Genomic DNA, 26,998 nt, shown 5'->3' with positions numbered 1-26,998 from the left:
TATTCTTCTTCATGGAAAAATAAGACATCCCCTGAAAATAAGACCTAGCACATCTTTGGGAGCAAAAATTAATATAAGACACTGTCTTATATTCGGGGAAACAGGGTATTACAAGTACTTCCTTTTATACTCATGAACATATTCTACTTTAAATGATCAATTATATAATTGCCCTATCAATCAATAAATGGTGAATGATTAATGGAGAGTTTAGCAGATAGAATCTAGGCAGAAAAATCTAGGATATATAAATATCCTCAAATAAAAATTCAACAGCTGGCCACTGTCCCCCATTCTCTTCCAGAAGTGCTTGACTCTCTGAGACAGAGAAGATGAGTTTGCACAGACCAGATGCTCAATAATTTTTATTGTGTAAATACACTGAAAAGTGTTAGGATATTCCTACTTCAAGAAAACCTAGTTGTAAAATGTGAATTTACAGTAAAGATCATGTGACAGATTACTATTGTTTGTTTACTAGTTGATGGAACTAGATAGTAGAGGAATTTAAATAACTGACTTTACTACTTGCTGAAAATCAGAAATGCAGGTTACTCCTGAATAAAAGCCTAGTCAATGAGGACATAAATTTAAAAATATCAATTAGTTGCACTTAGGGAAACATAAAATCTCCTTGACTTTGACATAAATAAGTTTTTATTTAAAGTTTCTTTTGTTATTCAAGTAGAAAAGTTGTTGTTTTTTAAAATTTGTTTCAGAGAGGAAGGAAGAGCGAGAGAGACAGAAACATCAATCATTGATTGGCTGCCTCCCGCATGCCCCACACTGGGGTTTGAGCCCACAACCCGGGCAGGTGCCCTGACCAGGAATTGAACCGTGACCACTTGGCTCAACTACTGAACCACATCGTCCAGGCTAGAAAAGTGTTTAACTATTGTCAAACAAAAAGCAAAAAGTGAGGTAATTAATATTTTGGATAATAATCTCCTCTTCTCCAACAGTGTCATATTCCTTGAAACATCAAAGTAATTCCTTATGAATAAAGCTTTTAATAAATTACAAATACGTAAAAGGTCTTCCTGTCTTCTTCCTAAACTACTTAGTACACTGTTGCATAGCAACAATTTTTTCCCCCTGCTTCTTTGTTGGAAGTCTGAGAGTCTGAAATCTGCATTGACTTGGATGAACTTGGGGGTTTTTCTGGTGCCAGGGGTGCAAATATCCATTGTAGAAATCAGTAGCTGTTAGTGTTTTCTTGAGCATCACTGACCGAACACCAATCCAGCCATCCTAAAGGGCAAAAGATAAATAGTGAGTATGAAGTAGTAAAATGAAGTAAACTTTAGTTTATAAAACTTTTATCATGAGAACAAACCAACTAAAACACTTTTACTAAATGCTTAGCTGCAAAGAGCACTATAATATGTACGATTCTTTGAGGCTGAAAGTGTATTACCAAGGAGGGATAACAAATATACAGATCTGTATAAACCCATTTAAACAGAAAGAAGCAGAATAAAAAGGTATATTTGCATGATGCTTTATAGTTTTCAGAGTGTGTCCATGCTTCTTATTATGGCTAGTTATCAGAATACTATGTGTACCGGTTAATAATAGCGGATTTTGTAATCAAAGAAAACATGAAAATTTCAAGAGAAGCATCAAAAGTGCTTTATTCAAAGTAATGTCTATCGCTAGCTACACATTTCCCCCTCTTTCAGGTAATTTGTGCATACCGTCCCAATAGAACTTTTCTTGTTTTAAGGCAAACCATTCAGAGACCCGATTTTCCACTTCTTCGTACGTTTTGAAGTGCTGCTCAGAAAGTGCATGTGCCATCAATCAGAACAAGTGGTAATCTGGAGCAAGGTCTGGTGAATACAGCGGGTGGGCTAATACTTCCCAGGCAAGATCTTCTTTAATTTTTTAATTTTTATTTTATTGATTTTTCACAGAGAGGAAGAAAGAGGGATAAAGAGTTAGAAACATCGATGAGAGAGAATCATCAATCAGCTGCCTCTTGCACACCCCCCACTGGGGATGTGCCTACAACCAAGGTACATGCCCTTGCCTGGAATTGAACCCGGGACCTTTCAGTCCGCAGGCCGACGCTCTATCCACTGAGCCAAACCTGTCCCAGCCCAGGCAAGATCTTTTAATGTGTCTTTAACTGGTTTTGAAATGTGTGATGGTGCGTCATCATGAACCAAAATTGTCTTCTGGCACATTCTGGTTGTTTTACGATCAAAGTATAGTTCAAACTGATTATTTGTTGTCGGTAGCAATCAGCATGAATGGTTTCACCTGGTTTTAGAAGCTCATAATACATCACACCATCCTGATCCCACCAAACGCAGAGCATTGTCTAATTTCCGAAGCGATTTGGCCTTGCAGTCGATGTTGATGGTTGACCTGGATCCACCATGATTTTGTGCATTTGGGATTTTCAAAATAAATCCAATTTTCATCGCCAGTCACAATTTGATGCAAAAAAGATTTTCTTTTGTGCCACTGAAGCAACATTTTACTAGTGACTTTTTGATTTTCCATTTGTCTTTCGTTCAGTTGATGTGGCACCCATTTTCCTTCCTTTAAAATCTTTTCCACTGCTTGTAAACGATAGCAAATTGTATGCTGAGCAACATTTAATCTTTCTACAAGTTGTTTTTTGAGTTTGACACGAATCTTCATCCAATAATGTTTGTAATTGTTGGTCTTCAAACTTTTTCAGTTGACCTGGACGTCTTTGTCTTTCACATTGAAATCATCACTTTTAAAGCATTTAAACCAGCATTCACAAGTGTCTTGAGATGGGTCATGTTCACCATAAGCTTCCTGAAGTATTCAGCACCACTTTTCTTCAAAATAAAGTAATGAATTAAAACCTCCCACAAAATCCTAACCGGTTTGGCTCAGTGGATAGAGCATCGGCCTGCAGTCTGAAATGTCCCAAGGTTCGAATCCAGTCAAGGGCATATACCTGGGTTGTGGGCACATCCCCAGTGGGGGGTGTGCAGGAGGCAGCTGATTGATGTTTCTTTTTCATCGATGTTTCTAACTATCTATCCCTCTCCCTTCCTCTCTGTAAAAAATCAATAAAATATATATTTTTAAAATCTTCTTGCAAATGCTTTTTTTGCATGAAATTTGACATTTTTAAGTGTACAAAAATATCTATGATGTTAACATCTTTAGCAAATTTGACATATGAAGTTTTGAAGCTTTTTGTCAATACAACAAAATAGCATACATATGAAATCGCATATATACATATCAACATGTGTAACTCCATCTATTTTAAAAAATCTGCATTATTAACCAGTACACATAGTACAACCACTCTAAAAAGTAGACAAATCCAATACTATCCACAGGGAAAACTGATGCCCAGTCAATATGAGTGATTGGTCTGAGATGACACAACTTGTGGATCTCAAACTCGCATATGCAGACAACACCGGCTTCTTCAATGAGAGCAAACTACAGACCCAGCCAAGGACAAGACATATGCACCCAAAGTCAGTCCAGAATAAGTTGAAGAGACACAAAGGGAGGTTGACAGGGGTTCTGTATCTACAGTCTGTGTAGGTCAGATCAATCTATCATACATTTTAAACATCCCTTCGTGAGCATGAAACATCTCACATATACGCCATATGAAGGAAATGCAAGGAATGTGGAAGACTTCTGAGGAAAACACCATCTATCTACACAAAAGCCTAAGCGACTGTTATGACCAGTCATTACGATGCACACTGACCACCAGGGGGCAGATGCTCAATGCAGGAGCTGCCCCCTGGTGGTCAGTGTGCTCTCACAGCCAACCTCCTGGGGCCAGCCAGTAGCCTTGGTGTCTGTTCCTTCTGCGCCTGGCCCAGCAACCCTTGCCTCCTCTCCCAACCCCACCCAGGGCCTTCAGGCCTTAAATGAGACGGGGAACCGGGGATGGGCGGCAGCAGATGTGACCCCTTTCCCAGGGAGACCAAGGGCTGGCTCCCTCCTAGGGGATGATGGCTAACCTCCTGTGTGCTGTCCTACCCCCCAGCCGGTAGGCCCCGATTGGCCTGCGGTCCCTCCTCCAGTTCTTCCCTCCCAGCCCCCCTAACTCCCCCAGGCTGGCAGGCCCCAATCACCTGGCCCTTATTGACCCTGATTGCTGGTCAGGTCTAGGGACCCCACTCATGCACAAATTGGTACATCGGGCCTCTAGTTGTCTTATAAAACAATAATGGTTCCAAAGTCATTTTAAATCATTAGAAATATGTCTAACCACTGTTGAATAGTAAAAGCAAGTAGGACATATGCACTGTAGTTCAGCTAAATACTTGGATATCTTTTATGATAGTCATATTAACAAGATAAAAAGAGCTTGTTAATTAAATTGGTTTACACAGAATATAAAATTTCTTCAAAAGAAGGACTATGGTTACTGAATTTTCTTTCATTGTTTGAGTAACAATGCCTTGGCAAAACTTCATCAATTTAAAAAAATTATATAAGAGTCTACTATTTCTTTTAAAAAAAAAGTCCATTGCCTCAATCTGATAGACAAGTAGTTCAGTGAAGTCCCAACTAAAAACGATAAATGATACAAACTATAAATTTAGTAAAACAAGTATGATATTTTAAACTAAAGGAAATGTACCTTGCAACAAACCAGAAGCTTTTGTGACGGTTTGTGGTATATTACGGATCCTGGAATAACAGCCTGTCCTGCAAATTTTGGATCTAAAGAATGGAGGGGGGTAGGGACACGAGAGAGTGAGAATAATTACACTTCATTATGCTTCTTAAATATTACATCATCTTGGGAGGCAGTACTAAAACTACAGAGGACTCATTTGCTGATAACTTGACTCTGTAACCCAAATGGAGCCACAGTATTTTGTGTGTACCTTGAACCCAAACGGAAGCTTTCCAAACATATAAGCTATGAGTCCTTTACCCAGTCTCTCAAAGGTCAACCTAAAAATGCTGAATCCAGAAGTTTTGAGCATTTTGGGGAAATAACTACAATAGCTACTAGGGGAGAAATATACAGGAGGCTTAGGATAAAAGCCGGCCCCTTCATCCATGACTAAACTCATACCAATTCCTAGATTCCCAACTCTGAACGACACCAGCACCCACTGTGGCTCACTCCTTCAGCCCACCACATTGGGAGAGGGGGGTACTGATGGGCCTCAGAACAGGCCTGTATTGTGAAATGGCGAACCTTGGCCTAAGACCTCACTGAGCTGCTCATTTTCATTATGACATTCACCAGAATGAAATTAACCAAGTCATTTTGCACCCCCTGAAAAGCTTAGTATGGGAAAACACAGAGCTTAAAACGGGATAGTGCCGCTGCTCTGCCTACTTCCTAGGTTCCTATGATGATTAAATGAGAAAATACATGTGAATGGGCACTCAATGAATGTAATATATTATTATTATTGAACCCAAACAAACTAAAAAAATTCCTACTTTTTGTAAATGTGACCTATGGTAAAACAGACACATTTTCAAATAGATTATAGTGAAAACATTTTCTATGTCAGCTATTCAAAAGTTAATACCAGTGAGGACTGAACTATTAACTTCTACCAAATCCAGAAGTTTAATGGTGCTATCCATCCAGAGTGTCTGTAACGGAATCTGCAAATATAATTAAAGAAGGGATGGTTAAAGAAATGTCCTCAACCCCCAAACCTTTTAACTACCATTCTGTGCCAGTCAGGGCTCACTTGTCTCCCAATTACAGAAGAATTGGGAACTCAGTTTCTAAGTCTTATGCAATAGAACATAATATGACCCTCTACATCAGTCTCCAGAATTTATAAGATCTTAACATTAAACACTATTTTAAAATCAATGTTTATATCTTTACTAGAGTCCTGGTGCACAAAACTCATGCACGGGGTTGGGGAAGTCCGTCAGCCCGACCTGCACCCTCTCCAATCCAGGACCCCCGGGGGGAGTCCCTGAGGGATCAGGCCTCTATTATTAAAAATCTAGAGCATTTGCCGGGACCGGTTTGGCTCAGTGGATAGAGCGTCGGCCTGCGGACTGAAAGGTCCTGGGTTCGATTCCTGTCAAGGGCATGTACCTTGGTTGTGGGCACATCCCCAGTAGGGGGTGTGCAAGAGGCAGCTGATCGATGATTCTCTCTCATCGATGTTTCTAACTCTCTATCCCTCTCTCTTCCTCTCTGTGAAAAATCAATAAAATAAATATTTAAAAAAAATAAAAATAAATAAAAATAAAAATCTAGAGCATACAGTTTTATAAGGAACTTTTTTTACTTAACCATAAATCATGGACAACTTTTCTTTAGTAGACACTTATCTATCTTACTCTTTTTATCTGCTGCATAGTATTTCATTTTATTAATGTACCATAATTCATACTATCTTTATGATCAATATTCATTATTTTTATTTTTTTGCTATATAAAATTGTAAAATGTGATAAATAGCCTGCTAGATATATGTTTGAGGACTTTAATATATTTGAGGAATTTTATACATATATATTTGAGGGTAGTTATAATGTATGTTTTTTTTAAATAGTTTTTTTTTTAATGTTTTTATTGATTTCAGAGAATGGAAGGGAGAAGAAATAGAAACATCGATGAGAGAGAAACACTGATTGATTGTCTCCTACAGGGATTGAGCTTGCAACCTGGGCATGTGCCTGGCCAGGAATCAAACCTGTTACCTCCTGGTGCATGGGATGTTGCCGAACCAACCGAGCCACACCAGCTGAGCTAGTTTTTTTATGGGCTACCTGGATTAGAGAGCATCAACATTTCCCTGTTAAAATGCTGATAGGAGGAAAAAATGAGAATATATTGTTGTTTATTAGTGATTCCATATATTTAGTTGCAATTTTATTTTTTATGAAAACTACCAATTTATGCCCTTTGTCCATTTTTAAAAATAAAACTGAGTTGTTCTTCTTTGCCTATTAATTTGTGAAAGCCTTTTATATTTTTAGGAAATTAGACCTTTAATTCTTCAATGTGTTATGAATCTTTTCCCAGTTAATTGACTTTTTACACTATTTTTTTTCATGCTAAGTTTTTTATATTTATGGAGTGATATCTAAGTCTTTTCTCTCATAACTTCAGTGGTTCATATCATGCTTAAGGAGGCTCATCCTATAGTTCAAGATTATTAAATAAAATACAATTATTTAATTGTGCTTTTTCCCGTCTTTGGTAGGGTTTGTAAAAAAATTAAATCCCTGATCCATCTAGATTTTATTTTGATTTTAAAAGGTAGCTCTCTAAGGCTAACCAGTTGTCCCAATGCTACTTACTGGATAATCCATCTCACTCTTTCCTGCAATGTATGTCACCTTTATCACAGAATATGTATCTGACATCCTAGAAGTTGATTTAAAGATACTAACAAAATTAACACATACCAGAAAATAAGTTATCTCAATTTTCTAAATTAAAGATAAGTTTATTTTCAGACTGTGTAGCTTGATCTTATTTCATAGGTAAAGAAAATGAGGCCCAGGGAAATGCAGCTATTTTTCCCAAAGTTAGACACAGCTACTTAGTAGCAGAGCCAAAGATCAGAATCTGTTTTTTCATCCTCAGCTCAGTGCTCTTTTAATGAGGTCCTTAAAGAAGACATTTAATTTTTAGAAGAGTTAAATGGTTGCAAAGATTTGAACATTAAATTTAAAAATGTTAAAAGATCATAGTGTTGATATGACGACACATTTTGGTACAGTATCCTCTCTATAACTTGCTGACACATTTTGTTTCACTCATATTACTTCCAATAGAAGTTTTTTCATGTGTGTAATCTTTTTCTGTCAAAGAACTCAAAATACTTTAGAAACATGCTTTCTGACTAAAAAGGGATTTATATATACTGAGAGTTATGAATATGTTAGGAATATAATAAAAATATACAGGTCTTTTTAAAAAATATATATTTTATTGATTTCTTTACAGAGAGGAAGGGAGAGTGATTGAGAATTAGAAACATCAATGAAAGACAAACATCAATCAGCTGCCTCCTGCACAGCTCCTACTGAGGATGTGCCCGCAACCAAGGTGCATGCCCTTGACTGGAATCAAACCTGGGACCTTTCAGTCCGCAGGCTGATGCTCTATCCCCTGAGCCAAACCAGTTAGGGCCAGATCTTTTTTTAAATTGATTTGAGAGAAACATGTTGTTCCACTTATTTATTCATTGGTTGCTTCTTGTATGTGCCCTGATCGATCAAACCCACAACCTTGGTGTATAAGGACCATACGATAACCAAATGAGCTACCCAGCCAGGGCCCCAAAATACAGTTTTTATTCTTGAGGAGTGAAGCTTATTTTCATCTATCATCAGAGCATCGCAGAAAGAAAAGGGATGGTAAGAATATAGTCATTTCAGTGTCCACCATCATTACCGTCAAAATTATATGTTCGCATGGATTTAAATTCATAGTTTATTTTCTCTGATCTTGACAGGTGTGAACAGGGTCATTAACCCCATTTTAGAGGTAAAAAAGCAGAAGGTCAGAGAAGATAAGGGTTTTGCTCTTCATAGTAAATGGCAGCTCTAGGAATTAAATCTCCCTTTCTGGCTCTTTCTGTGACAGCACCAGCTTTTCTCAGTGGAGAGGAAAGGTGAACTGCAGAAATAAGGGTCATCATGCAGTAATATATAGCTCTGTGTTTGACTTTTTGAGGAGCTGTCAACTTGTTTTTCACAGCAGCTGCGCCATTTTACATTCCCACCACCAATGTAGGAAGGCTCCAAATTTCTCCACATCTGTGCCAGCCCTTGGAACTGTGTTTTATAATAATTATAGTGATCCCAGTAGGTGTGAAGTGGTATTTCAGAGTAGTTTTGATTTGCATTTTCCTATTGACTAAAGAAGTAGATCATGTTTCCATGGGTTTATTGGTAATTTATATATCTTGCTTGGGAGACATGTCAGATCCTTTGTGCATTTCCTAATCAGGTTATTTGTCTTTTTGCTGGAGAGTTTTAAGAGTTCTTTATATAATCTGGACACTACCCTGTTTCCCCGAAAATAAGACAGTGTCTTATATTAATTTTTTCTCCCAAAGTTGCGCTAGGTCTTATTTTCAGGGGATGTCTTATCTTTCCATGCACTAGGTCTTATTTTCGGAGGATGTCTTATTTTCGGGGAAACACGGTAGATCCTTATTAAATGTACGTTTTACAAATATTTTCTTCTGATCTATAGGTTGTCTTTTCATTTTCTGGGGAATGTTCTTTGAAGCCCCACTGTATTTTTTAATCTTCACCTGAGGATATGCTTTTTTATTGATTTTTAAAGAGAGAAACAGTGATGCTAGAGAAACATTGATCAGCTTCCTCCTATATGTACTGAGGTCAGGGATATTACCCACAACCTAGGTATGTGCCCTGGTTGAGAATCAAACCTGCAACCTTTTGGTGTACAGGACAACACTCCAACCAACTGAGTCACCAGCCAGGTTGAAGCCCAACAATTTTTAAAAATATATACATTTTATTGATTTTACACAGAGAGGAATTGAGAGGGATAGAGTCAGAAATGTCGATGAGAGAGAAACATCGACCAGCCGCCCCCTGCACACCCTCCACTGGGGATGTGCCCGCAACCAAGGTATGTGCCCTTGACCGGAATTGAACCTGGGACCCCTCAGTCCGCAGGCCGGTGCTCTAACCACTGAGCCAAACTGGTTTTGGCAAAGCCCAACAATTTTTAATTTCCAAGTCCAGTTTCTCTATTTTGTTTGGTTGCTTATCCTTTAGGCAAGATATCTAAGAACCATTGCTTAATTCAAAGTCATTAAAATTTACCCTTGTTTTCTTCCAAGAATTTTAGTTTTAGCTCCCACCTTTAGGTCTCTAATCCATTTTTTAGTTCATTTTTTATATACAGTGTGAGGTAGGACTCCAAATTCATTCTTTTTAAAAAATATATATATTTTTATTGATTTTTTTCAGAGAGGAAGAAAGAGGGATAGAAAGCTAGAAACATGGATGAGAGAAAATCATCGATCAGCTGCCTCTTGCACACCCCCCACTGGGGATGTGCCCGCAACCAAGGTACATGCCCTTGACCGGAATCGAACGTGGGACCCTTCAGTCCACAGGCCGGCGCTCTATCCACTGAGCCAAACCGGTTTTGGCAAATTCATTCTTTTTAAAAAAATATATATTTTATTGATTTTTTACAGAGAGGAAGGGAGAGAGAGAGCTAGAAACATCGACCAGCTGCCTCTTGCACACCCCCTACCGGGGATATGCCCGCAACCAATGTACATGCCCTTGACCGGAATCGAACCTGGGACCTTTCAGTCCACAGACAGACGCTCTACCACAGAGCCAAACCGGTTTCGGCTAAATTCATTCTTTTGATTGTGAATATTCACTTGTCCAAACTCCATGTGGTGAAAAGACTATTCTTTCCCTATCAAATTGTCTTGGCACCCTTACAAAAAAACTAACTGTACACAAATGTATGGGTTTATTTTTGCACTTCCAATTCTACACCATTGAGCTGTATGTCTGTCAATGTTTATGTCAGTACCACACTTTGATTACTGTAGCTTTGCAGCAAGTGTTGAAATTAGGCAGTGTGAGTCCTACAATTTTGTTCTTTTTATCAAGAATTTTTGGCTATTCTGGTCTTCTTAGGATTCAGTATGAATTTAAGAATCAGCTTGTCAATTTCTACAAAGAAGTTAACTGGGATTTGTATAGAAATTGTGTCAAATCTGTAGGTCAATTTGGAGAATGGTGCCATCTTAACAATATTGTCTTCCAGTCCATGAACACAGAGGTCTTTCTATTTATTAGGTCTTTACTGTTTACTAGCTCTACCATTTTGGGGGGAATTATTTATGTTTTTCTCTATCTAAGATCATGTCATCTGCAAATAGAGATAGTTTTACTTCTTCCTTCCAATCTGGTTCCTTGTGTCTTTTCCTTCCCTGTTACCTCCACCGCTGAGTAGCAATGGTGATAGTTCTCTTGCTTCTGATCTTAGTGGGGGAAAGCTTTCGGTCTTTCACTATTCAATATGTTAACTGTGGGCTTTTTGGTAGTAGATGATGTTCTTTATCAGGTTGGGAAAGTTCCCTTCTATTCTTAGTTTATTGAGCATTTTTTTAAAATCATTAAGGACATTGGCCTGGCCGGGGTGGCTCGGTGGTTGAGGATCGATCTATGAATCAGGAGGTCACAGTCAGGACATATGCCGAGGTTGTGGACTTGAACCCTAGTGGGGGTGTGTAGGAGGCAGCCAATCATTAATGTTTCTATTTCTCTCTCCCTCTTCCTTCCTCAATAAAATAAAATAAAAGGACACGATTTTGTCAAATGTTTTTCCTGTATCTATTGAGATAATTCTGTGACTCTTGTATTATATTCTATTAGTATGCTGTTGCCTTGATTGATTTTTGCATGTTGAGTCAACCTTGCATTCCTTGGATAAACCTCACTTAGTCATAGTGTATAATCTTTTTCCATATGTTGTTTGATTCAGTATGTTAATTATATTGAGGGATTCTGCCTCTATATTCATAAGGGATATTGATTTTTAGTTTACTTTTTTTATAATGTTTTTATCTGGTTTTGTCTCTGCTTGGAATGTTCTTTTACTGATCTTGGCATGGCTAGCTCCTTACTGTTTTTCAGATCTCAACTTAAATGTTAGTTCAGAGAGGTCTTCCCCATCTATCCAATCTAAAATAACCTCCAGTTAGTCTATCTTTTTAAAATTTTCATCAAAGAACTTATCACACTATCTGATATTTTTAGTTATTTGCTTATTTGTTATTTTCCCACATCATTTTATCTCTAGAACCTGGGATAATGCCTGACATAATATGAGCCTTCAATATTCCATTTAATGAATGAATAAATAGCAGATATCATTTAATGAGTACCTCATCTGTGTCGTATACTATACTTTGGTCATAACAGATGCCTATATATATATATATATATATATATATATATATATATATATATATAGCAAAGGTGAAAATTTATTGAAGAACAAGGACAGACTCCCATGTGGGGAGGGGAAAAGAGTTCCCAATAGATACTTTATATATATATTATATCAGCCCTAATTTTCTGAAGAACAAACTAAAGATCAGAGGATATTTAATGTTACTGACCTAAAGTAGTTAAATGGTAAATTTTATGTTATGTATATTTTACCACAATAAAAATATGAACTTCAGAATTTTTAAGGTTTAGTTTATGAGACTCATTCTTAAATAAAATTATTTTGAAAGTGAAGTACACACACAATTAAGTAAAACTGCATTCTGACTTCCAACTTACTATATTTCCAATGGCACGATGAAGTCTGAATATTTCCTCTGAAGTTTGTTCCTCCCATTTTATACAGCTGGTACGAGCAGAAATCTTAGGGGCTACAAGATAAAGCCAATGGCAAGAATGAATATCAAGTTCAATGTCCATAAAATGATAACTATTGATGCTGAATAATAGATACAAGATTAATTCATTACATTATTTTCTCAATTTTTGTATATGTTTGAAATTTTCCATAATACAAAATAAAAATAAATAAATCATGCAGGTACTAGAAGAAAACGTGGGTGAATTTCTTTATAACCTAAGTGTAGAAAATAATCCTCTAATTCAAAATTCAAACGCAGTTAAAGAAAATGATAAAAGTGACTACATAAAAATAAACTTTTGCAAGACAAAAAGAAATGCCGTAAGTAATGCATTGAGGGGCATGAAGGAGAAGCTCGCCAGTCAATGATTCTCTCTCATCATTGATGTTTTATCTCTCTGAAATCAATAAGAAAGCATATATATTTTTAAAAAGTCAGTAACATGGAAGGCAAAAAATAGTGGAGGAATTAATTACTATAAAGAGAATAAAGGGTAATAACAACTAATTACAATTGGATCTCAGTTGGAAAAATAAAATGTGTTTTTAGACAATTAGGAAAAATTAAATATGGATTGGATACTATTGTGGAACTGCTCATTTTTCATGATGCATGCCAAAGTGTTTAGGGATGAAAGGTCATGATGCAAAATTCCAAATGGCTAAGCAGAAATTAAAATCCACATGCTAAACAAACAAACATTTAGAGAAAATAAAGGAAAATATGGCCAAAAATTAATAATTGTTGACTCTGGGTTAAATAGCTAATCAATCTTTCAACTTATCTCTGTGTTTGATACTTTTCAACATAAAGAGTAGAGAAAACATTTCAAATCTTTCATGAATCTGCATGTTGATAGGGAGAGGGAGACCTTACCAACCATTCTTTAGAAAAGGACATCAAGTGGGCATTCAATTTTTAGTCAAAATTAAGAGAAATGTGCAAATGAAGAAGTCAAAAGTGTTCAGTTACTATCAAGTCAAATAAAACCCTTTGCCCTGGCCAGGTAGCTCAGTTGGTTAGAGTGTTGTCCCGATACACCAAAGCTGTGAGTTAAATCTTTAGTCAGGGTACCTATAAGAAGCAACCAATTAGCCTGGCCAGTGTGGCTCAGTGGTTGAGCGTCATCCCATGCACCAAGAGGTGTCCGGTTCGATTCCTGGTCAGAGCACATGCCTGGGTTGTGGGCTCGATCCCCAGTAGGGGGTGTGCAGGAGGCAGCCCATGAATCAATGTTTCTATTTCTCTCCCTTCTTTTCTCTAAAATCAATAAAAACATATATTTTTAAAAATCAGCCAATGAATGCATAAAGAAGTGGAACAACAAATCTGTTTCTCTCTCTCTCTCCCTCCCTGCATCTCTCTAAAAATCAATAAAGAAACACACACACACACACACACACACACACACACACACACACACATAAACAAAAACAAAAACAAAAACATGACAAAGGAAACCCATGGCAAGGGATAAGAGTCTGTAGCTTTCACTTACCATGTGTGGCCCCCTCAGTTGGCTGCTGCCTTCCATTGTTCAAACTTTCAGGCAAATTTTTCAAAACTGAAATAAGCTAAAAAAGAAGAGCAATATATACAAGATGAAAAGAAAAAAAAGCAGAATTATATTACAACCCAGTATCATGAAATTAGCCACAGCTTTAAAAGCTGTGTGGCAGGTCAATAGTAAACTGGCCCAGGCTGTGAGCACACGCGTCTGCTCGGTGGGGTTTCCATAGAGAGGCTGCTCTCTGCAGAGTGCAGGTCACTGATTTGCTTCCAGTGAATGCTGAGCTTTGACTGGATGTGCAAGCTTTTGGGATCAGACAGACTATGCTCAGTTATCCACACTCTCACCCTGCAGGGAGGAAGGCAGTGGAGTCTCTGAGTGTATTCTGGAATCACAAAGCTCTGGATTCAAATCCAAATTCCACTACCTACTAGCTGTGTCATTGTGGAAAAGTTATTTTACTTGTCTGTGACCTTCAATGGCATCATCTGTAAAACAGTCACCAACAAGAGCTACCTCAAAGGTTTGTTGGAAAAGTAAAAAAATCAGTCTATAAAATATCCCGGCACAATAAATGACATCCACTATTATAGTAGCATTTCCAAGGTGAGTGCCTAGAATACGACACATCTATATAGTTGGGGGAAAAGTTTTCTTCTACAGAAAATTAACTAGTTCATATGAAAATCATTAATTTGGTTATAAAGCATTTTCTCAGACCCTACTGTATACAGATTCAATGAACTATACAAGGCCATGGAGTTCATGTATAGCTGGGCCAGCAGAATTCCAGTGCATATGGATACAAATGACTGGAACACAGGCAGAGTGCTTGGAGGGAAGCCACGAGTCACTTAGGAAATTCGTATGAGACTGCGGAGAGTGAAATTGGGAAGGATAGTCTAGGCCAGTGGTCGGCAAACTCATTAGTCAACAGAGCCAAATATCAACAGTACAATGATTGAAATGTCTTTTGAGAGCCAAATTTCTTAAACTTAAACTTCTTCTAACGCCACTTCTTCAAAATAGACTCGCCCAGGCCGTGATATTTTGTGGAAGAGCCATACTTAAAGGGCCGAAGAGCCGTAATTTGCCGACCACAGGTCTAGAGCCTTGCTGTGAAACTATGGCCCACATAAGATCAAGTGTTTCATTTGAAAACCTTTATTAAATACCCAAACTGTGTAATCCTCAAAGACACATGAGACCACAAATGACATGTTAGTTTTTAGGAAGTCAGGAGTAGAAACCACTCTTAAAGAATTAAAACTACATATCATAAAATTGTTTTTCTCAGCATAACCATTTAAATCTGCTAAATGAGTAAAAGCAGTGGGATATGAGAACTGTACCATGTTGGCACCCAGTCTTGACAGCACTCCTTCCAATTCCTTTGCGGTGCTCTTGGGGGGCACAGGAATGGTTTCCTGTTTGAGAATTGGACCTACATCAAATCTACAAAAAAAAAGAAAAAAGTAATGTGATTTCTGACAGTCTCTTTCTATCATAATGTCTGTCTACATGAGCATTTATACACTACCAGGATAGTTTAGCCTTGGCCACAAATTTGACTGTTAGCTATTTGCAAAGATAAATGTCAGTTTGAAAGAAAGGTGAGTAAAATCTGACCTGTACTTAAGATTTTAAATTTATTTTTCCTTAATGGGTAAAAGTATAAAGTTGCATATCAGGGATTTGATTGCAATTATAGATAATTCTATCATTAGCAATAAATAGTATGGAAAAAAAAATCTCTATTTGTATAATGAAATCATAGAGCAAAGAATTTCTTTTCTAAGGAAGTACAATAAAAACATTCCTAATTATTTTTTTATATTTTCTTTCTCAAAGGACAAGAGTTTTGCTAGATTATAAACACTGCTGATTATAAGTAGATACAAGTATATTTGCATTCCCACAGTCATTTTTTTCCTGTTTCTGGATTCTCTATTTTTATCTAATTTATTAATTTTATTTATTAATTAATTTATTTATTTCCACCGGGCATGTCAGGCTACAAACCATTCCCAGTGCCCACTGCTCGGAGTGCTGAGCGTAGAAATAGCCCCTTCCTCTGTGCCCTGGCGTCAGGTGCAGCACAGCAGCCACGTCCGTGGTGCCGGCAGGTCCAGCACCCGCAGGGCAGCCACCCCCCTCCCCCTGCTCCCCCTTTCCCACGGGCACCTTTCTGGCCCCAGATCGGCACCCGAAGCGGAAAGCCAGGACCCGGACATCCATTCTGGCGCCCGGCTCAGTGTCTGCAGAGCCCGGGAGAGCGTGCAGCCGGGAGGGCCCTCCTTACAGATGGCAGGCCCCGCCCGCCCCCCTCGCTCCCAGTGAGTCCCCCACCGGAGGGGAGGGTCTCCGCACAGGAAGTGAGTCCTCGGGGACCCCAGGCCTCACCCGCTGGAGGTTCCCCTGGCCTGTGGCTCCGTCTCCAACCTCCAGCGGGATTGTGGGGGCATCAGGGCACGGCCATAGGTTTGCTTTAAGAGGCAGAACGGCTGCCCACCAACACCTGTGCCACTCAACCCGCTAAGGCAGAACCATCGGGCTGCAGGGGGCACCCCCCAAAGGAAGAGTCTGCCGCCACTCTTCACCCACGTGGGCAGTAAGCAATGCCCAGACCTTCACCAAGCAGCCCACGCCTACACACCTTCCCCCCTCGGTCCTGCGCCTGCTCCTGCCTCCCGCATGCCCTCCGGAGACCGGGGCCACGCCTAGGGGACTGAGGAGCCGTTACCGGACCGGGTGCTGGTCGCCGGCCCCCGCCAGGGGCGCGGAGCAGCGTCCAGTGTCAGGCTGTCAACCATCCAGGCGCCCACGGCCGGGCGCTGGGCGTAGGCGAGCCTCTGTGCTCTCTGCCCCTCATGACGCAGGCGGGCACGGCAGCCCACGTGCAACGCCTCGAGGGGCGGCCCCACCAGTCCTGTCACATCAAGCTCTGTAAATACTAGCCATTAGCTTTTATTAGAAATATGCTTTATTTCGAATATTTAACTTTGTAGACCCGTTAATTCTATTTTTAACCTGTAAGTTTTAGTAAAATGTTTATTATGAAAAATCACATTCACAAAAACAGTGAATAGTCTAACGAATCACCATATCTACATTACCCAGATTTTAGAATTATCAAAGTTTTGACACTCCTGTTTCATCTCCCCCCACCCTTTTCCCGAATTAAAGCAAATCCCAGATATTGAGTTGGTCTTCTGAACGTCAGAATTATTAGTTTCTATGGAGACATAAGGTGACAATTGGCAGTCTTTTTTCCTGAAGCAGTTTTTAAATAATTATTTCTTAGACTGCAGGTATAATAAAAAATGAAATGTTTAAGAAAATCATTGGTATACAATATATTCTTATGTCAGGTTCCAAAACACTTTTGACCATAGTTTTATTATAGAAACCAGGGCCAGTAGAACCGAGATTCATAGCAACTACTATAAAAATCCATTTCTCATTTACATAACATCCTACCTAATAAAAGGGTAATATGCAAATTAACCATCACTCTGTCACACAGGTGGCGGCACCCATAGCCAGAAGATGGCGGCGCCCAATCCTCTCAACCCGTCAGAGGCCCCCAGTCCGTGGGGAGGGGAGGGAGGCGGTTGCTAAGTGGGCAGCATGAGCCGCCTGGTGGGATGCTTGCTTCGTTGCTGCAGTGACAAGGCAAGTGTTCTGCGCCCAGCCGCGGAGGGGCCTCTGGGCAGTGGGCGTGGAGCGGCCAGGCCCTGCAGAGAGCTACTGGCACATGGATTCATGTGCAGGGCTACTAGTCTTTTATAAATATCCAGTTGCTAATAATATAATTTATTTCAATTAACAAGTTAAAAATTTCACAAGGGCATAAATACCAAAACACATATGGCTTATGTTAGAAACCAGGAAAAAAAACAGAAAGTATAAAAGCAAAGGAAGGACTCTGGAGTTGGAGAAATCAGAGCATCATCCATTCATCCATACCCAGCCCCTCCAATGGACTGATATCAACATTCAAAATCACAAAAAAAATCTCAAGAAAAGAAAATAGGCTCTTACCTTTTAGGTCTGATTTGCATAATTGTTACTCCAGTAATTGTGTCTCCATGAAGCACGGTATGGATTATAGGGGCTGGACCACGCCACCTTGGGAGGCAACTGGGGTGGACATTCAATATGCCACTGAGTTAGAAAAGGCAGAAATTAGTATGCAAGTGGGTTGTGCCTTTTAGTTACTGCTACCTAAACTAATACGCTACCTTTTATTATTAAACCTTCCCCCAAATTTTGAAAAACTAATAGTTGTCGCTAGACTTGTACCACCAGAAAAGGGAGCCAGAGCTAAAGTCACTCTACTATGAGACCAATGAAACTCAGTTAAAACCAGAGCAAGAACAACTATTCATTGTTACAAAGATGTTGCACAACAGCTCATAATGTCTGGGAGTTTTTAAACAAAAGATGCATTTTTTTTTTAACTATGAGAACCACTCAAACCCTGTTATGCATCTCATATGGTTTAGTTACATAATTACCCTCACTTCTCTTGGTTTCCATATAGATGCCTAAAACAAGCTTCTTTTAGTACCATCACCTTCACTGTTTATCCCAATACTCCTATCACACAATAATGAGCAGTTTAAATAATGTGCTGATCTGTGTGGTGTGAGATAAGGAATTAAGAATGACTCCCAAGGTTTGGGGCTAAGCAACCAGAAGGCTGGAGGTCCCATCTGCTGAGATGAAGATTTGAGGGGGAGCAGATTTTGGGCAAAAGTTCAGGAATACAGTTGTGGACCTTTCAAATGTTGGATGTCCAGGGCTGTGGAGGAGGCAGTGGGCATTAGGGGCCTGGAATTCAGGGAGAGATCTGAATTGGTGGGACACATTTGGGAGTTGTCAGCAGATATATGAAATTTTAAAAAGTTTTTTATTGATTTTAGAGAGAGAGGGAGGGGGAGATAGAAAAATAGATGAGAAACATCCACATTTTTGTGGCCTCCTGCACGCCCCCTGCTGGAGACGGAGCCCGCAGCCCTGACAGGAAATACCCTGCTGACCTGGTGCCTGGGTTGCTGCCAACCACCTAGCCACAGCGGCCGGGCAGCTTATGTATAAAATTTAAATGAGGGCGAGTGAAAGAGCATCATACATTTTAACAAGTCAATCCATTAATAAAATGTTTTATTTTAAGAACAAATACTAAAGCAAGAGGAATTAAGAGTTCAAATGATTGCATTTTGTAGATACGAGGTCCATACATAAAGACCAAGGTCTCTCTACTATATTTCCTTATAAATAAAACTTACTAGGGAAATTTAAGAATAAGAGCCTCACTCAAAAGCCGGCCAAATGAAGCGACCACTCCCACATCATATTCTCCAGACCCCACATCTGGCCACTCATACACGGGCAGCTGAGCTTGGACAGCATATTGCTTCACCGGCAGTCCTTTCGGTGATGGGGAAGGCACTGTGACCACCTCCAGTTTCTCGATTAACTGCTCTTCTTTGTTTTCCCTAAATTGTAAAGATTGGAAGAAAATATGACAGTATTAAGACAATGACAGTATTAAACTATGTCACCCACCTCTCAGTATTTTTATGATTACATTCATGAGCAACTGAGAGACTGAGTTTTCACTTTTTAATTAGTTTTAATTATTTTAAGTTTGAAGAGTTACATGGGGCTACTGACTACTGTTTGGACCAGCACGGCTCTATGCTCTATGCCGGAAGCGAACATTGTCACTAACAGAGAAATGTGAAAAGGGAATCCGGGAGGCTGGCCACCCTTGCTCTGAATGGTCGGAGCTAATCACTCGTTGTTTAGTTGAGATATTGGTAGTTAAAGCAATCTCCACCTATTAATCATACGTAAATTCTTGCTGATTGTCTATTATTGGAATTTCCTGCGGACAGGATATGGGTGTTTCCCACAGCCTCAATAAAAGGGAGAGCAAGGCCAGAGCAGTAGTAGTCCTCCCCCTAGAGGTGGACTCCCGCCTGGCCCCCATTTTCCCAAATTAACTCTTCTCCAGTCTCTTTTCATTTGTGTACAGCCTTCTCCAGAACATGGGACCCTGAACCACTCGGGACGTGATAAGGGATCCCACAGTTCCAGAAACATACAGAAACACATGTAGTACAGACATTTTAAACAACTGGGATAGTACATATGCTGCTCCGTGTTTTGTTTTTCGCTCTTAACATTATATATGCTATTATGGGAGTCTTTCGGAAAAGATGGGTTAACTATACATTTGCTAACTTATGCAACGAACATTTCTAGAATAAGAAACTAAAAACAGTGACTGTCTCTGAAGGGAGGAACTGGGGGATAAATACTTGGAGGGAAAAACAAGAATGTATTTCTTGGGCATCATTCCATGATTGTACATACAGCACTATCTCATTCTTTCTATCTGCTGCATAGTATTCCAGTGCCCGGCGGGGCTGTTCACTGGTTTATTAGCAGGTACCGCATCACATGTTGAGGAGTTAGGAGGAGTGTACAGAGGGCCCCAAAAGAGCAGGAGTAATGGAGCCACCAAGTGAAGTATCAGCAGAAGGGCCAGGATAGTGCAGTAAGGGATGTGGGAGGCCATCTGGGGCAAACAGCATGGGGGGAGTGCATTGTGTAGGGCAGGCAGAGGGAGCATGTGTGAAGGGAGAAATGTGCTACAAGAGGATTGAGGAGGGAATCAATGAGGGCTGCTGTGAAGTGCAGGTGATGACAGAAATGAGCGGGGAGCAGACACATCCGGAGAAAACGGAGTGGGGAAACTTGAGACGGAGCAGTCTATGTATATGGGGATAGTCCTGTCATGAACTTTCAGGACAGGCTGGATCACAATATTTTTTCCTAGTAAATAGTATTTGTTAAATTTAAAAAATACCAAACATATACCTAAGAGCTCTGCTTTCTATATTTACTCCTCTGAATCTGCTTTTTGGACTGTGTCCTATTTTCAGCCCTAGATAATAGGTCCAGTTGTTTGGGTGGAGAATATGTTTGTATATGTTCAGAAAACTACTCCAAGACCATGGGGATTCCTGCAACAGAGAGGAGTTGTCAGGTCTGCTCCAACCACGAAGACAAGAGGAGAAACAGTCCAGAGATGGAAGACGCTGAGGACGCCTGGCCACGCTAGCGGTCAGCAGCTGTGCGTTGCTGCAGGCTGCCGGGGACCAAACCAGAGAGGGTGGGACCTTCATTGCCACCATCTGTCCATCATCCAGATATCATTGCTGGCATGTACACATAAGGAACTATTTGACATTGAAACTGGGTCTCAGAACTGTTGGACAATGAAATTGGGACTCAGACGTTTTTTTGTTATTATATGTTTATTTCTAGTCTGCAGTTGCAAGATTTTTCAAAGAAAAGAAGTGTGTGTGGGGGGGAATAGTTATAGAGAAAGAACCATTGAACAAACTGTCAAACTATAGTGGGAAGGCAAGAGAGGTGGGGGGGAGGGCTGTCCATATGCATGCATACAAGTCCTTTGATCAATCAAAGGACTTGTATGCATGCATATGGACATAACCAATGGATACAAGAGAGGAGAGGGCAGGTGAAGGCATATGCGGGGGAGAGTAGGGGAAGCTGGCGGGAGGTCAAGGGGGGAAAAAGGAGACATGAACTACTATTTGTAATGCTTCAAATAAAATAATAATAATAATAATAATAATAAAATAGGTCCAGTTGCACACAGGAAGAGGGTGGGGAGCAAAGGAATGAGACAGGGGTGTGCAAGGGGCTGCCTGCGCCCGTGAAGCAGCCCCAGGGACTTGAGGGTAAAAAGATGAATCGGAGGAAGTGGAAAGGGGAGGACTCTGAAGTGATGCCCGCCAAGCGGGTAGCGCTGGGCGGATGACAGCCCGGCCGGCGTGCGGGGAGCAGACCGGACAGTCCCCGGCGGGTGCGGCGCCACTTCCGGGCGTCAGCGCCGGGTTCGCCGCGATCCGGCCCGCACTCCCCCCGCACCCCACCGGAGCCCACACTGCGGGGCGGCTGCAGGGCGGGACCTCGGCGCCCCCCCACCCCTGTCCCCCGCCCCGCCCGGTACCTGGCGGCGTGCAGCGCCCGCAGCGCCTCGCGGGAGAACTGGTCGGTGCCGAAGAAGAGCACCCGCCAGGGCGGCTTCTCGCGGACGCGGGGGCCCCGGCCGTCCTCCCCGCCGAGCCCGGCCAGCGCCCGCCCCTGGGGGCCCGGCCTCGGGCCCGCGCCGCCGCCCACGGGCCGGCGCCCCCAGCAGCGCCGCACCAGCGCCCTCATGGCCTCCGCGGGGCCGCGCTGCGCAGGCGCGGAGGGCGGAGCGGGAGTGGGCGGGGCCGAGGGGCGGACCCGGGAGGAGACCGGGGGCGGGGCCTGTCTGGTTGGCGGTATTCGTCGGGTCAATAGTCCCCGTGATTTTTATTGCATTTGTTTGCACGATTTATCTAATCTCCTTCTCCCCCCACCCCCAAGAACTCTTTCTGGAACAAAGCATGTGTTTTCACATAATGAAATCTCATTTATTTACATAATTCTGTTATTTTCTCAGCCATGATAACTAATAGTTACTGTGTATTTAATATGCCACGCTTTGGCTAAGCATTTTGATTAGTTCCGCTAATCCTCATATCATTCATACCAGGCAAATATATGTATATTAAATATATTTTATTGATTTCTTACAGAGAGGAAGGGAGTGGGATAGAGAGTTAGAAACATCGATGAGAGAAACATCCATCAGCCACCTCCTGCACACCCCCCACTGGGGATGTGCAAGCAACCAAGGTACATGCCCCTGACCGGAATCGAACCCGGGCGACGCTCTATCCATTGAGCCAAGCCGGTTTCGGCAAACCAGACAAATATCATTACAACCATTTAGCTGAGGAGAATGGGAGGCCCCATGAAGCTGAGTAATTACCTAAGGTCCTCACAGCTAGTCCATGTAGCCCCCAAAGCGTGACCCTGACCAGCTGGCATTCACAGCGATCCTGTGTCCTCTGAAAGCCCGTCAGCGGCCCTGTCTGGCAGCACAGGAAAATGAGGCTCAGTTACTCGCTCTGGTATCACTCTCCCCTGTGGGCTTCCTCCCACACAGAGGGATACCATAAAGGAGATTCTTAGGGGAAATGACGGCTGCTGGCGGGGAGTGCTCGTAGAAGACCTCTAAGGACCTCTAGTGATTAGATTTGTACCCCCAGGACAATGCAATGGCTTTCACCTTGAATGTGGTCACACACCCTGGCTGTAGAGAGAGGAGACCAGACTCCTTTCTTGTCACTCTCACCAGCTTTCCCCATCGCAGAGAGTTAGACCCCGTGGACCTGGACCAGTCTGTTTTCCTAAATGATGAGCTCTGAACATGCCTGCTTCCATGTCTTTGTTCATGTTGTCCTTCGTAAATGCCCTCTCCACCTTCCTGCTTTCTAAATGCTATCACATGTTCTTTTAAAAAAATATTTTTATTGTTTAAAGTATTACATATAGTAGTGCATATATCTCCTTTTCCCCCCATTGACCTTCCCCCAGCCACCCCTAACCTCTAACGCATGCCCACATCCCACCCTACCTCCCCCCATCCCAGTGTCTTGTGTCCAATGGTGTGCTTATATGCATGCATGCAAGTCCTTTGGTTGATCTATTGATATTTTCCTCCCCACCCCAATACTCCCCAGCCTTCCCGCTGTAATTTGACAGCCTGTTGGGTGCTTTACTGCCTCTGTATCTATCTTTTTATTCATCAGGTTATAATGTTCTTTATTTTCCATGTATCACACATTCTTCAATGCCAAGTTTAGCCATCCTCCCCTGGGCTCTTGCGTGTGTGGATGTAATGTCGTTCTGCATGCGTCCTCTTAATGCTCTGTGGGGACCTCTGCTTCTCACAGTTTGGAGTTATTGAGGGAAGTTGCTAATGTATGCACACACATTGATACATTCACCTGTATGTTGAATAAAAAAGAGAGAGGCAAGAGGGAGGGAGAGACTGTATTTCCAGTGATTCCGCTCATTTGATCATATATATGCAGAGTGAGATGGGACCCCAAGCCTTCTATTCTTTCAATGGAATTCTCTTTCAGTATCCTCTCTTAGGGTAAGTGGAATATGATTCTAATATTTAAGAAATGGTCTTATCCCATACAACATGACCTAGAAACACAACTAAAATAGTCATTTGGATTTCATCTTCGACCCTGGCTGCTGTCTAAAGTGTAACTACTTATATTTGTGTTACTGTCCCGTCTCTTCTTGAGTTAGAGAGCCTGCATTATGCCTACATTTAATTTTCAGCAGCCTAGTTCTTCACAGTTGTCCCCAGAGCTGTCCCGAGCTGTTCACAGAGCCCTCTGCCAACCACACAGCGACTGGGAGAAACCAGAAGGTTGAGAGGAGGAAAGGATTTTGTAGGGTGATCATAGTTCATTTGTCATCAGACAGATTTGGATCTACCACTTATCAGCCACAATAAATACACCGAGCCTCAATTTTCCTGAATTGTAAAATGGTACTACTATTGTACCATGGCCATCTCCTGCCTGTGGTTGCACTCGAATTCCGCTAGGAGGCGTTGCTCACCAACCTTTCCAGTCATTGACAGTGAGGAGGTCATAGAGCGGCAGCGCTTCTGATACGGATTAGGCCCTCTGTGTTTCCGTAGGCAATGTCAATCCCAAATGTGTCCCGTCTTTCTTAATGCAGGGCTGGACTGCAAGACCACCCGCTGAGGACAGGCCGGACGTGCTAGGTATCCCACCGCTCTTACCGAAGATGATTACTAAGGAGGCTGTTATATGCAACAGACTCCCCCAGCGGGAGACTGGAATGTCCTTCGTCCCAGGGGAGAGCTAAGAGGCAGCTGGGTGTCCTTGGAAGGAGAGAGACCGGAGAGGAGAGGTCACATGACATCTGAAGGAAGCCAGATGTGAGGCACAGGACTCAGGAGCAGGTTAGGGATAGGAAGTACCCCTTGGCTGCTGGCAGTCGACCTAGTAAACCAAGGGGATTATAAACATCCAATCCAGACGCAGCAAATATTTCTTCCTTATGGACTATGCACCTGTTAAACAAAAAGCTGTCATGGCCGAAAGCTTTTTAAAAAGAATGGGTTTATTAAACCAAATGCAAGCAACAAAACAAAACAAACAAACAAACAAACAACAACACCAGGACCTGAAGTCTAAATCACCAGCAGCAGGGCTAGATGGAGAAAGCAGCATGTCCGTTGTCCCAGAGTTGACAGGCTCTTCATACACCAAGTAGGGGAAGAAGACATAAGTTGTGTGTGTGTTTTTTTTAATTTAATAAATCTTTATTGCTCAGATTATTCCAGTTGTTCCTCTTTTTTCCCTCCATAGCTCCCCTCCACCTGGTTCCCATCCCACCATAAGTTGTTTTGAAAGAATTTACATTTGCTGTAGATAAAGGGGATGGGGCTAGTTCTGGGACAGGTGCAGGGTGCAAGGAAAACATGTTTGTTCTTTAGGATTGGTTAGGGGATACAGTCTGGAAAGTTCAAGTGTTAAGCAAGAAGCTTAGGCTCCTGGGGGGAGGGGGTGGGGAGGTTCACTGGCTCCTGGCTAATCTTTTTAGATAAACGCAGAAATAGCCACCTGGAAGTTAACTCAAAGTTTCACCATTCAGTAATGTAAGCAGTTGTTTTGCTGTTAACTGATGAACCTCTTGTTTCTCTCCCTTCTACCCTCAGGCCAGCTGCAATTTAATTCAGGACATCTCGGAATTTTCTCTGGTCATTCCTGTCCTAGAACTGGCTCACTTCACCTTTTAAAGAGCTCGTCAGCTCCGGGATGGTGGACATGTTTGTCTCCTCCTCCCAGCCCTTCTTCCGGTGGTTTAGGCTGTGTGTCCCAGGATCTGGTCCTTTTTCTGGCTAGCATATGGCCCAATAAACCCTTTCTTTCAGAAAACCTTTTGGCCTCGAAGGCTCTTGTTTAGCAAAGATATAATATCAACAGGGATACAGACACTTCTGGCAACAATGATTGAGTTTGTTTTGTATGCCTACTTGCCTCCATTTATTACAAAATGTAAAAAGTGCCCTAGCCGGTTTTGCTCCTTGGTTAGAGCGTTGGTGGTGGACTGAATGGTCTTGGGTTGGATTCTGGTCAAGGGCAAGTACCTCAGTTGCAGGCTCAATCCTGGCTCTGGTCAGGGCATGTGCTGGAGACAACCAGTCGATGTGAAAGACACATCCATGTTCTCTCTGTCTCTCCCCCTCCTTTCCACTCTCTCTTAAAAAAAAAAAAAAAGAAAGAAAAGAAAAAATATCCTAGGATGAAGATTAACAAACAAAATGTAAAAAGGGAAAAATTAGGAAAGAAATGAACACAAAGAGACTCCTTTTTAAAATTTATTAGCGGTATAGGGAGGTGGGGGGAGGCACATCCTTTCCTTGTTCCACTTACTCATGTATTCATTGGTTGCTTATTGTATGTGCCCTGACTGGGGAGTCGAACCCCACAGCGTTGGCATATTGGGACAGCACTCCAATCAACTGAGCTACCTGGCAAGGAAGACTTCCTTTTTTTAAAAAAAAATATATTTTTTTATTGATTTTTTACAGAGAGGAAGGGAGAGAGATAGAGAGCTAGAAACGTCGATGAGAGAGAAACATCGACCAGCTGCCTCTTGCACACACCCCCTACTGGGGATGTGCCCGCAACCCAGGTACATGCCCTTGACCGGAATCGAACCCGGGACCTTTCAGACCGCAGACCGACGCTCTATCCACTGAGCCAAACTGGTTTCGGCTCTTTTTTTTTTTTTTTTTTTTTTTTTTTTTTTAAACCAAGACAGATCTTTAAAAATTATCTGAGCCAAAAGGGGGAGCTTTAAAAGAAAAATTGTCCCAGTACTATAGGATCTAATTTATATGTGGAATTAAAAAAACAAAAACCACACAAATAAATGAACAAACAAAACAGAAACAGACTCTAGATGCTGTGAATAAACTGATGATTGCCAGATGGGAAGAGGTTGGGGGGCTGGGAGAAATAGGATTAAGAAGTACAAATTTGCCGAAACCGGTTTGGCTCAGTGGTAGAGCGTCGGTCTGCGGACTGAAAGGTCCCAGGTTCGATTCCGGTCAAGGGCATGTACCTGGGTTGCAGGCACATCCCCAGTGGGGGGT

The 26,998-nt window shown here is 41.5% G+C and overlaps 1 protein-coding gene across 3 annotated transcripts; it reads right to left on the bottom strand.

Annotated features, from left to right (window-relative positions):
* Positions 1-634: 634 nt before the first annotated feature.
* Positions 635-22,140, bottom strand: MTFMT (mitochondrial methionyl-tRNA formyltransferase). 3 transcript variants are annotated; one of them, XM_084887787.1, is made up of 9 exons: positions 21,923-22,140; positions 19,161-19,370; positions 17,911-18,033; positions 15,219-15,321; positions 13,855-13,930; positions 12,274-12,365; positions 5,520-5,598; positions 4,607-4,689; positions 635-1,251 (listed from the first exon to the last, which is right to left on the bottom strand). In XM_084887787.1, exons 1-9 carry the CDS (start codon positions 22,129-22,131, stop codon positions 1,057-1,059), a joined length of 1,170 nt encoding a protein of 389 aa, XP_084743913.1. In that variant the 5' UTR covers positions 22,132-22,140; the 3' UTR covers positions 635-1,056. The 3 variants fall into 3 exon arrangements, with proteins under 3 accessions (XP_084743913.1, XP_084743914.1, XP_084743915.1); XM_084887788.1 differs by having other exon boundaries at positions 17,911-18,009; XM_084887789.1 differs by lacking the exons at positions 4,607-4,689; positions 5,520-5,598.
* Positions 22,141-26,998: the final 4,858 nt, after the last annotated feature.

Source organism: Pipistrellus hanaki (assembly GCF_964339955.1).
Source record: "Pipistrellus hanaki genome assembly, chromosome: 1".
NCBI lineage: Eukaryota > Metazoa > Chordata > Mammalia > Chiroptera > Vespertilionidae > Pipistrellus > Pipistrellus hanaki.
This window is presented reverse-complemented; position numbering and strand designations above follow the sequence as displayed.